Source organism: Petaurus breviceps, unplaced genomic scaffold, assembly GCF_028583685.1.
Source record: "Petaurus breviceps papuanus isolate PSGF00001 unplaced genomic scaffold, PetGlider_PUasm1.0 90925, whole genome shotgun sequence".
In the NCBI taxonomy this organism is placed as follows: Eukaryota; Metazoa; Chordata; class Mammalia; order Diprotodontia; family Petauridae; genus Petaurus; species Petaurus breviceps.
The window spans coordinates 12,658,300-12,670,928 of NW_027187380.1; the positions used below are offsets into that span (position 1 = coordinate 12,658,300).

General features: G+C 40.7%; 1 protein-coding gene and 1 long non-coding RNA gene across 2 annotated transcripts in view; one reads left to right on the forward strand and one right to left on the reverse strand.

Moving 5' to 3' along the window:
* Positions 1-679: 679 nt before the first annotated feature.
* Positions 680-3,941, reverse strand: LOC138152521 (uncharacterized). Its single transcript, XR_011166121.1, has 2 exons — positions 3,659-3,941; positions 680-1,214 (listed from the first exon to the last, which is right to left on the reverse strand). It is a non-coding gene; the product is annotated as an uncharacterized lncRNA (long non-coding RNA).
* Positions 3,942-3,976: 35 nt separating this feature from the next.
* GRB2 (growth factor receptor bound protein 2) overlaps positions 3,977-12,629 on the forward strand; it is a 120,863-nt gene continuing 112,210 nt past the window's right edge. The window contains exons 1-2 of the mRNA XM_069076438.1: positions 3,977-4,166; positions 11,942-12,169. Of these exons, the coding sequence (XP_068932539.1) occupies positions 12,092-12,169 (78 nt within the window). The 5' untranslated portion in view covers positions 3,977-4,166; positions 11,942-12,091. The remainder of the gene's footprint in view (positions 4,167-11,941; positions 12,170-12,629) is intronic.

A 12,629-nucleotide genomic window follows, 5' to 3' on the forward strand; every position in this document is an offset into this window, starting at 1 on the left:
CAAGAAGTTTTTACAAAGTGGGACCTCTAGTAGCTCAACTCCCCATCTCCAGCAGAAACACAGTATCCCAGGAGGACCTTCCAGAAGATTCCACAAGTAGAGGAAGGATATTAAAGCCTCTAAGTACCAGCGGCACAAGTTGCTTTTGCTGCATATTTTCTTTACACATAGCCTCACTTGTCCATTTTTGAAGAGGACCAATGACATCACAGGTGATGTCTTGAATTGCACATGAATTGGATTTAAGTGAATCAGAGTTGCACAAAATTATCAGTCTCACTCTTTCTTCCAGAGTCATAAAAATCTAGTGACAAGACAAAAGTCAAGATGACTGGGAATGGCCTGGAATGTAGTAGGTGACCTTGGTATCTTTGCTGTATGACCAAAATCTAAGCACTTCACCTGCTTCAGCCACCTTCATGATAATTGGAACAAACTGCTTTCATCTACCCATTCCATGAGGATGGGGAGTGGGAAGGAAGTTTTCACAGGCTTCAGGTAGACATCCCCCTGTAACAGTAATGGAATTTCAAGATACCCCTGTATTGGCTTGGTTTTTGGATTGATTGTGTTAAAACCCAGAGCTTATGAATCCCACTTGTGGGATGGACTTGTTGATGTGAAGAGAGTGCTGAACTGGGAGGAGATGGTGATGGAAATTTAGAGAGACACAAGCAAAGAGAGAGGCAGAAGAATTTTTTGGAAGCAGCATCTTGGAGGCAGAGAAAGACGGAGAGGATTGCTGAGGGCCAGTTTGAATTGCCCAGGACTTTTGAGAGCTGCCACCCAGAGCTGCCAAGGACTGAGGAGACATGGCTGTTATGCTGGTACTTTGTCTGTCTGTTTTGATGTTGTTTTGCCAGATTTGTCCACTGGTGAAAGACAGTCCTGTTGTTGTAGAGGTTCTGGAACCTTGCTGTTGGTGCAGAGCTCCTGAGACTGTTCTACAGACAGAGAGTGAATTCTGTCCACTGGTGAAGGACAGTGCTGTTGTTGCAGAGGTTATGGAAGCTTGCTGTTGGTGCAGAGCTCCTGAGACTGTTCTACAGACAGAGAGTGAATTCTGTCCACTGGTGAAGGACAGTGCTGTTGTTGCAGAGGTCCTGGAACCTTGCTGTTGGTTCAGAAGCCCTGAAGAAGGATTTTCTTGTTGTATGTTTACAGAAATCCTGGAAGAGGGTTTTGCTAATGTTTTCAGGGGTCCTAGGACTGTTCTGCAGACAGAGAATGAATTAATGAAGACACTGGCAATGTATCTTGTGGCCTTGCTAAGCTCTGTCTCCCCAGGAACAAAGATTGCTGAGAACTTGCTTCAGGTCAAGATGAAGAAAAGACCTCTCTTTGGGTATTAAGTACTGTGCTTAAGCTTGTTATAACTCTGGGGTAGATTCAGTTGTGATCCAAGGGTGGGGAACTTTTGACTTTTTTGTGCTCTGTGATTGACTAAATGAATGTACTTTACTTATGATTTGGAAACTAATCTCCATTTGAGAAGAGGGGCTTTGTGGTTGACTAAATGAATGTACTGCCTAGGGGTGGAGTAGTATTTAGAAGAGGGACTTTGTGATTGATTAAATAAATGTAATGTCCAGGGGTGGAGTAGTACTTGATTGAATTACACTTGGTGAATGCTGTATTTTGAATTATGCTATTTTTTATTTTCTCTGTTCTTAATTTGTCACTAAATAAAATGGAAAGCAGCTATGCTGGTATTTTGAACCTTGGGAAGTTGCCTTTGCTTGGCATTACACCCCCTAACTTACCAAAAGATTTGAGGTCTGTTGGTTACCCTCAACCTTGTTTAGCCCATGTGCCAAGATGGTTTTACTGGGACGTCACTGTTGCACACACTACAGATTCTTTGAGACACAGTTGAGAATTGGGTGACATATGGATACTAAAGGTATGAGGATAGGCAGCCCTGAAAAGGGCTTAGCAAGCCCTCACACATCCCATACTCCTCCCCATACTATATATGGGCTCCCTCATCCCACTGAGCATATTTTTCAGAGGGTACACCACAGCTTTATTTAAGAAAATGTTTTATTGATAAAGTTCACAATCAGGCTTCTTCCTGCCTTTCCAGTTTTTTATCCTTTACTTCCTTCTTCAATTTAGTAACAATTGAACTCTTTGCTCTTCCTCACATAAGACACTATATTTCTGACTAGATATTTTCACTGGCTGTTTCCCATGCCTAGAATTTTCTTCCTTCTCTTTGGCCTCCTGGATTCCTTCAAAACTCAACTAAAATCCTATGTTCTGTAAGAAGCCTTTCCTGGTTCCCCTTAATGTTAATGCCTTACCTCTATGATTTTCTCCAATCCATCCTACAAACCAACTACAAACAAATATATATCTTGTTTGTAGATAGTCATTTGCATGTTGTCTCCCCTATTAGATTTTGAACTTCTTCCAGGCAGGAACTGTTTTGGAGTTGTATTCTCAGAGCCTGGCACAGTATCATAGATTATAAAGTATAATAAATTAATGCTTTTTGACTTGATTATGTTATCCTAGTTAAATGCCTTCACTTAGGTCAAATTGTGTCTGTTAACTAATTGTTAATTAGAACACCAGTGGACGTTCTTGAGTTGTTGTTGCCAAAGACCCAAGTAATGATTTTAGAATGGACCTTTTACTAAAACGCCATGTTGGCTGATCAGGACACATGGTGGGCTGAGGAGGCACCGCCCCATGTCCCAGGTACAGCAATAGCAGTAGCAGCCAGCAACAGCCCCGATGGGCCAGAACCTCAGCTTATAATGGGGGGCCTTACGGAAGCAGTGATTGGTCAGTACACACCTTGAAACTCCCTCGCCTGACCCAGAAGCCCAACCACTTCTACGAAGGTGAGCTGACTGGGGGAAAGGGCCCAGTGGGGGAGGGGAGAGCTGACCCGGCAGTCTGCTCACCAACTTGAGGTAGGGTGGGGTGGGGAAAACCAGGCACAACATAGGTACCCATGGTATGTACTCTATAACTTGAAAGGACCAGCTATCCTCTGGGGACCCAAACTCAAGTATGAATGCAAGTTGGGGGATACTCCTGAGAGGAGTTACATAAATTACACTGTAATAATTACATAAATAACACTGTAAACCCTATTATTTGAAAATTGTCTAAAAAGTTGTATACTTTAGTAATATAACAAAAAAGGCCTTTGTTTCCATTTCTCCTTCTGAATTAATTTTTGTTAAATAATTTTTAACTGTTTGCTTTTACATAATCGTCAATTCGTTCTGATTCTTTTTCCTTCACTCACTTTGTATATGTCAGCATTAAGAAAAAAAAAATTATTCCATGGGGGCGGTCTAGGTGGCACAGTGAATAGAGCACCAGCCCTGGAGTCAGGACGACCTGAGTTCAAATCTGTCTCAGATACTTAACACTTACTAGCCGAGTGTCCTAGGGCAAGTTACTTAAAACCCCAATTGCCCTGCCCTCCCCACTCCAAAAAAAAAAAAATTATTCCATTAAGTTTATGTCATTCCCACATCTTTAGACACATAGGTTATTTCCAGTTCTTTTTTTTTCCCTATTAGGAATGATACTGGTATGAACATTTTTTGGTTCAGACAAGCCTTCTTCCCTTATCTTGGCAGTGCGATGTCAGGAAAAGGGGCGGGGAAAACAAGGGCAGGAAAGAGTTACAAACCATTTCGAGAAGGCGAGAGGGAAGTCTTGAGGGCAGGAGGTGGCGTCTTTGCTTGGGTTCTGAAAACAGTTACAGCTTCCTTTAGAAGGTGGGGGAAGGGTGGACGCTTGCCTGCCTGCCCCTTGACACCTGCTAGGAGGCGGGCCGGGGCCAGCGTCTGCGTCTGCGCCTGCGTAGAGGGAGACTCCGAGAAGGTTTCCCCACCTGCGGGGCAGGGCCGGGGAATGAACGCTTGCGCTCTGGGGCCCCTTTTACTGGGTGGCGGGGGGAGGGGGAGAAGGAGAGGAAGAGGGAAGTCTCCCGGGGGGCGGGGCCTGGCCGGGCCTACGGAGGAGAGGAAGTTCTCGCGGGAGTACAGCGGAGGAGCGGAAGCGAGGCGGCTCTGGTGCTGCGGCTACCGGGCGGCGGCGGCGGCGGGCGCTGCTCTGTGTGGAGCGCCGGGATCTAGGCAGCCGCTCGCTACGGGTTGACGGGCCGGCGGGGCGGAGAGCGGGAGCTCGGGGCCACTGTGAGTGCGGGGCGGCGGGCGGGGAAGCTAGGGCAGGGCCCAGCTCTTTCCCCACCCCCCACTCCTTTTTCTTCCCTTTCCTCGGGGAGGCGGCCCTGAGGGGGAGGCCGGGTACTGAGTTTGGGGGCCGCCTTGGGCTGCGGGGCTGTGGCACCTCTTGTGTGAGGTAGGAAGAGCCGGTGCCTCAGTTCCTTCACCCCACCCACCCGACTGGGGGGCCAGCCGTCTCTACCTGCACTGACATCTCCCTCCGGGCCCCCCTCCCGGGGGCTCTATTCTGAGTGACCCACTGAGAGCCATCCCCCATCTAGTCCTTGGGGACTTCCCCTCCAACGCCTTCTTTCTCCCATGCTGGGACCCCCCAGAGAAGAGGCTTGTGCAGCTCCCCTGCTGGGGGACTCTTGATTTCATTTTGTGTCTGTCTTTGGCTTGAGCGTTTGGAGACCAAGGCCAGGGAGAAGCAGAAATCCTTTACTGTATTCTCGTAACTACTAAGACAAATGACTAATAATTCTCTGTGTCAGCCTTAATGCAGGAAGCGGGGGATTCAGAAGAGACTGCCAGGGTGGTGGGGATGTCCCTTCTCTGACAGGCTCGACACTCATTTCTCTGTCAGCTGCTGTCTGGTGTCAGGAAAGATTTTGATTTTTTAAATTTTTCCTAAACTTCGGAGAACTCGCCACGAAACCAGCATTCTTTCTAGGAAGAGAGGATAGGGAAACCATTTGAATTGCATTTGGTTCTTTCTTTCGGTGACTTTCTTTTTTAAAACTAGCATCACGGGGGAGGGGGGCGGGGGGAGGAGAGGGGGGCGGGGAGAAAGTATTTGGTGTGATTGAAGCAAGGAAGTTGGGCATGTGGGTAGAATAAAATTAGAAATTTTATTTGAAAAGCTTCTAATATAAAACTGATTTAAACCACGGCCTGTTTAGAAAATAATTCTGGGCATCTTCATATATGGTAGTAATACGAAATTCAGTTTGAAGAAGAAACTATGGAATATTTTGAGCTTAGTTTCAGGTACTATTTAGTCTTAAATTGAAAAGAATTGACTAGGTATGTTAGAAAAAGAATTTCTGGATTTTGGTATTTCAGTCTTTAAGAGTACCGCCTTTCCAGACATATCCTTTACTGGCTGACCCCTCCCTAACACATGTATCATGTAAATAATTTTGGTTATCTTCTGATCTTTAACTCATTTCTGTTCAGTACCCAATATATATAAACATTTCACCATTAACATATTTCATTTTGTTTATGTACATCATTAGTTTTCTGGAGTTTTTTTTTTTCCTTTAGAAAAAAGGTCAAATTTTAACTTTGTTGTTCCTATTCTTCCACCTACTCAGTGTAGCAGTAACTGCCTTTCAGTTTGAGAAGGACCAAGCCAGATGCTATATACATTCCAATATATTCTTTCATTCAGCCAGAAGGGTTGCCAGAGATGCATGTGAGACTGGCTCCTCTCTGGGGATTTAGTGGACTCAAAGGATTGAATTCATCCCTAAGTAATTGACACTGCCGTAGGTCATAAGTGTAGTTCTCTCATGTCATTTGTATTGATTTTCTTCTAATCTCTTTCTCTCTAGGATGGGCCTTTGTGTTTGCTGTACTCTGTAGGGGCCTTTCTCTTTGCCTATGTTAGACACCATTATATTAAGGATTAGATTATTGTAGGGTTTCTTCTGAGTGAGATGGATTTAGACTGGTTCATCTGTGAATTTTTAAAAATGAAGGCTTGAATAAGGGACTTGAGATTCTTTTGGGCCCACTTCAATTGTAAATTCACATATTAAAACAAGATAACCTTAGCAGAAAATAACTTCTTTAGGCTAGTGGTGAATCAATTAAAGTGTGCCCCTTGGTAGTTATGTTCATTTATTTACTAGGATTAGGTCCTCTCTGTTCATATTATCATTATTTTCTTTGTCTAGTCCTTGAGAATCCTCTAGTTAGTCCTAGACAAAAAAAAATCTATATATAAAAAATAATTGAGGAAGCTACTTCCTGGAGAAACATGAGCTTTTTCTTTGGGGCTGTAGTATTCAAATCTTAAGATCTAATGATTTGTGTTTACCAGGACAAAGCACTTTTGGTTTCTGGTAAAGGTCTAAAAATTGTGTATTGTGATCCATCTGATGCTTTAAGATTATATTGTAATACTTGTATTTTTGGTTAGCAATTGTAACTATATTTAAATTAATTTCATGGATATAAAGTATCATAATTTTTCAATTGCTTCCTCTGTCTTTATCAGGATTCTTTGTCCAATCATTCTCATTCATTTCTTTTATGGTTGTGGTTAGTGTGTACTCCATTATTCTGTTAACACATGTATCTTGACTTACAACAAAATGCCTACCTTCCTAGGAGACAGGTCTTCTTAATTCTATTAAAAATTTCTGGATTTCACCTCCTTCCTTTTCATGAGAGAGGTTGAAGTGGTACTGTTTATGGGTATGGAATAATGCATATACTGTTAGGTGGATGGATTTTTGTTTTAATTTTTCTTCTTTATATATATTTTAAAACAAGGCACTCAGGGTAGGGGAAGAGTAGAAAAATACATTTAGAAATGAATGTTATCTAAAAACAAAAGACATCAATAAAAAGGGATTTATTAAAAATAATGTTAAAGCAGTCATTGCAACCTCTTTCCTCCCTTTACACCTTAGGTCACCACTACTCTTATGGCTAATCCCAGTCTGGTTAGGAGTACTTGTATGTCCCTTTCATTGTTTCTTTTCTCTTTTCTTTAGATAACCAAGCAGCAATATTATACTAATTGAGCTATGAAATAGAATTCCTACCCATCGCTTTTTTTGGTTTTAGGGCACATATAGGGAAAGAAGAAAGCTATTAACTTGGGAGAGATAAAACAATTCAGAGTAGAGGTCTGATTTTCCTGTGGGGCAAATTTAATATTATTCATTTAATTCATCATAATTTTCTAGTAATGGGCTTCTGCATAGGCCACATGAGATTCCTCTTTTTTTCTTATAGCTGCTTTAGTACTTCTTATTTGTGACAACTGATATGAAGATGTGCATATTTTTTTGTCATGTAATACTTGCAGTACTAAATTAAAGTGGGAATTTAAAAATCTGGTTAAGGCATCCATATTTTACTGCCATAAATTATAAAGTCATTAGAAACTCTCTTGTGGAAACCAGCTTCATTATTTGGAATTTACAGTCCCTCTATATTTGAAAATAATATTTTGAAACCTACTTGGTGATTTTTCATTATTATGTGTGATTAATTTTTGTATATTTAAATATTCATTTGACCTAGTTACTACAGTGATGTAAGTGGGTTTTTTTTAAGTCCACTAAAAGTGCTTTTTAGGCTTCATCAAGGAACCAGAAACACTCAGATAAGGAACAAGTTGACTCTTGGATACTTATAGGATACTTACTCATAGTGAATTGGACCAGATCAAGCTTTAGGGATTTCCTTTCTTTTGAATTTGCAAAAGAAGGGAATGAAAGAAGGAAAAATTAAGCAAAAAAAAAAAATTGTGTGAATTTCTTTTGAAAACATTAATTGTATAAATCATGTAGTTGTACATGAATAAAAGTAATAAAATGTTATTGTTTACTGTGGTATAGGAAAGATCAATTTCAGAAGTATGTTTAATGTAATTGTTAAGAGCTTAGAAGTTAGTCTTATGTGTTATATCCATTTCCCAAGAGAATGGGATGATGATATTAGAGATATTACAGTTAAGGAAAACATTTCTTATTAAAGTCTGTTTAGATTCTAAGTCTTAGATTTCAGATTGCATCTGTTTAGTTATTTTAAATTTTCTTTTTGTTTAATTGGGGGTGGAATTTTCCTTCTCATCTTCAGAAGGACACACCCTTTTGAATCTTTTTAGCCAAGGAAAATTGGCTTACATTAGACAAATGTGGTATCATGTTGTTTATAGTGAATGTTCTAATAACCTTCACTAAACTTAATGTAAGTACCACACCCAGGACACTTCTCTAAATTTCATATATGGTATGTAAATTTTTCTTTGGCACATCAACGTTAATGTTAATTGGGTTTGACATCTTGTTTTTATATCAATCAAACCATGTTTTACACAGTAAGTTGCTGGTCCGATTTGTGGATTTTAGAGTCTGCTAAAAACTTCAGGTAATTCAGAGTAGGTAATCAGAACCAAAATCAGTGTCAGAAAGCAATAAGAACAATTTCATGGTGTACAGAGTGCTTTGCCAACCTCAAAGCACCATATAAACGTTGAGAGATTATTGTTGTCTTGAGTCTTGAAATACTTTTATTAAATATGGATAACATTGTAGCATGCCCATAAAAATACAGGCCCATTGTTAGGTCAGGAATAGATCGAATGCTGGACTAGGAACCAGGATTCTCAGGTACTAGGCCCAGCTCTGTTGCTAACTAGTATCACTTTGGGTAAATCACTTTATTAATCTCCCCTGATCTCACAAAAGTTGTCATTTCTAAGATGAAGAGGTCAGTCAAACTCTTTGAGGTTCCTTCCAGCTGGAACATTCTTTGATGAATCAATTAGGGTTGGTTAGCTTGGCATATGTAATGTAGTCTTGAATTAGAGATTGCCCTCCCAACTCAGTGTTGGAAATATTCTTGAGGTCATTGGAGTAAATTGGCAGGTGTCTGGAAGAGGTATATAAGCCCGTTGCTCTGTTTACTTTGTGCAGTTATATCACTGGTTGTTTTCTCCAAAATAATACCTGTTTCCTAGGGCCTTAGGATTTTAACCTGGAACCAAAAAAAAAAAAGCTTTTAATTGAGCAGATTTTCCTAATATTAGCCTTTTAGTATTCTTGCTTTTTAATCCCAATTCAGCATAGTTCCTCACTTCACAGGCTACATCTTTGTCATGTCCCTGCTTTTATAAAAATTTCTTTATTACATGCAGCAAAAGGTCTTTAGAACACCCAAATTTTTATTTCAAGTTGACTCAGGCCTTCCTGATAACTTCTTCCATTTGTAAACTCTGTGGCCCAACCTTAACCCTGTGTTAATATTCCCCTTTGGCAGGACTAGGCCAATTGCAACTGTCAGTCAGAATAATGTTCTAATTGCTAACTTGTAGGAGAACAAAAGAATAATAATCATCTGTGCCCCTCCTGAGAGCTCTCTGGGGTGCTTGTTATCTGATCTAGGTGTCACTATAAATATCTGTCCCTATTCTATAATTGTGGCAATGCCAAGTGCTATTTTTTTCTTTGTTATGAGCATAGTGACTGAGCAAGAATGAGAATTATGGTGTAAAAAGTAAGCTGATATTCTCCCCTGATCTCACAAAAGCTAAGTTTTTATGGTGTATTAACTTAGATGAGATTCACTTTCTCCTTAGAGGTGATATTGTAAAGGCCTTTCTATACTTGCTGTGGCAAAAGAACTAAGTCACTTGTTTAACTGCTGATTATAACAACTATTTTATGTCTCCTTGCTCTGGGGAAAAAAATCTTTCTATTGGGACAATCTTGTGTGAGGATCTGATGCTTGGCCTTCTTCCAAATTTATTCCTCCAGATGCCTGGAACCTCCAATTTTGAAAGAAAATCCATTTTGAATGTCAGTGGCAGCACCACTTACCCAGTACTCCAGGTTTGAAACCTTACCTTTCACACACTTCCCTCATCTTTAATGGCCAAAGCATCACTCAGTCTTCTCTTCTAATTTGATGATATCTCTCACCTCCTTCCTTCCTAATCCCACTGCTGCCATCTCTGTATAAGCCCAACTGTAGTAGCCCAATAGGTCTTCCCTTTTTAATTTTCATCCACCTCATTGCTGGTAGTTAATGTTACATATCTACAATCATGTCACTCTTCTAAACATCTTTCAGTAGCTTCCTAGTGTCTTTTAAGTTCAAACTAATCTTCAAAAACACATTTTTATAACTTTAAAGTTTGCAAATTGCTTTCTTTGCAACTACTCTGTGAGTCAGATAGTAAGTATTTAGAAAGGCTTTTAATAGTCTTCCCCTCATCCTGTTCTTTCTACCCCCATATGTTTGCTTTTGCAGTTTTTTTTGCCTGTTCCTAGACTCTTCCCTACTTTAATTTCCTGCCCAATTCAATCAGTACCTCTTTCATAAAGCCTTCCTTGGTCTCTTCTCTCCATCCCTCTCCTTATGTTACTTTATGCTTCTTATATGAGACACCCGTGTATTATTTGGCATTATCCATGGCATAGCTCCCTTGTAGAATGGAAGCTCCATGGGGCAGGAATCTTATCTTTTGTGTCTTACCTAACCTTTATCTTCCCTAGTAGTTAGCACAGTATATAGTAGGCACTTAAATAGTTGTTAGACTTGAATTTGGATTTTAGTCCATCAGGTTAGTTAGACATGATTCATTCTTTTTCTCTTTTTTTTTTTTTTTTTGGCAAGACAGTCAGAGTTAAGTGACTTGCCTGTGATCATACAACTAGTAAGTGTCACGTGTTTGAGGCTGGATTTGAACTCAAGTCCTTGACTCCAGTGCTGATGCTATATTAACTGTGCCACCTAGCTGCCCCTAGACATGATTCATTCTTGCCAAGGACTATGTTGTTTTCTTTTTTTTTTTTTTAAGCAATCGGGTTAAGTAACTTGCTCAAGGTTACACGGCCAGGTGTTTCTGTGTGGGTGCTAAGTGTCTGAGCCCGGGATTCGATCTCCAGGTCATCCTGACACTGGAGCCAGTGCTCTCACTCGCTGTGCTACCCATATGTTGTTTTCTTTCAGGATGTTGATCCCTAGCTGATTTTCTCAAGATGGGAGGTAAGAGGTACCTTGTAGTAGATGTAGTGGAAAGAGCATGGTAGTCAGAGTCAAAGAACCTGAATTGGAATTGCATACCTGCCTCTTATTAACTCTCCAGTATTATGCAAGTCACTTAACCTTTCTAGGTCCCTGCTTTATCAGCTCCAAAGTGAGGGGTTTGCAATTAATGGTCTCTTGGGTCCCTTTCACGTCTAAACCAGGTGATTTTTTTTTTTGAGAGAAGGACCCCAGTCTCTGTGGGTACCTCTTTTTGTTAAGGGGGCACCTGTCTCTGCAGGCAAAGAAGCGTTGAGCTTTGGTCATAATTCCTTGGATCTCTGCTGTGGGAGAAGTGGGATGGCTGTTCTGGCTATAGGTGAGAATTGGTACCAGGAAAGCAGTCTCTTGAAGTACCTTTTCTTTTAAACTTATTTAGGGTAAACTCCTTATTTGTTCTTCTTTCTTTACTTTCTAGCCTTTGAAAATAGGTTTAGCCCCTTCTTGCGAGGGAATGGGAGTGGAGTAAGAAAAGCGAAATGCTTGAAATAAGTCTGAAACTTATTCTTGGATTTGGGTGTTGAGAAATGGTACCCAGCCAACCTCAGGTTCCCATGAGGTCTCATAGCTAGTTGGAATGGAGGAAGGATTGGTTTTGGAGAACAGACATAAGTTGGGGATTGCTTTCTCTTCTCTCATGGGAAACTTTTCATATTCTAAATTTTAGGTGGGAAGTGGGATAAGGAGGGGGGAAGACTTGATCAAGGTTTGTACATACCTAGCCAGTAAAGAAGAAGCAAGTCTGGAATGGGGTAGCTCTAACAGATGCTGCCATTGGCCAGTTTATTGTCAGTTGGGGCCCTAGGGCTGAGGCTAAAAAGAGAAAGAAGAGGGGGAATGGGAGCTTAAGTCTGGAGGGCTGAGCCAGGGGATTTGAAGGCTCAATATAGTCTGGTATATTGTTAGGTTGGGGCTACCATTGATGGGGGCCACTCTTGACTCTAACTTGTTATGTTTTATCCTTCTTTCAGGGCAGAATCTTACATCTCCTCTACAAGCAGTTCCAGCTAATCAGATCTCAGGGAGGAAGGAGAGTCTGAGACCAGATAGTAGGGCTGTTGCAGCAGGGAGGTCTCCATTCCCTCCTGCCCCAGGCTGCTGAGCATTTAGCAGCTCTCAGCATGGAAGCCATAGCCAAATACGACTTCAAAGCCACTGCAGATGATGAGTTGAGCTTCAAAAGGGGTGACATCCTCAAGGTAAGGGTTGATGCTGAGTGCCAGTCCCTCCTCTAGCCCACCAACCTTTCTTACCCAGAGATCCAAAGAAGCATTGCTTGTTTTTTCATTTTCACTGTATATTTAATCTCCTATTTAATCTGATAGATGGAGATAACTGCTGAATGAAATGTTTATCACTTTGAAGCTGGTATGATATGTTGTTTTTTTAAATTGCCTTGATTGCTTCAGTCAATTGACAAGCCTTTATTCTATTTCTTAATGGTGGTATACATGTATTTGACATCAACAATTTCTCTAAGTGAAATCAAAGCTGTGTGATTGAATAAATTGATTGTACTAGTCAAAGTGGAAACATTTTTCATGAGTGCCTTAGAAAGAGATTTTAGTGGCCCAGCTTTGAAGATTGAAATCGAACTGAATTGTGCAAAAGCATCAAGTAAGCACCATCTCATATTATAGTTAGAAACTCTGCTTTTCC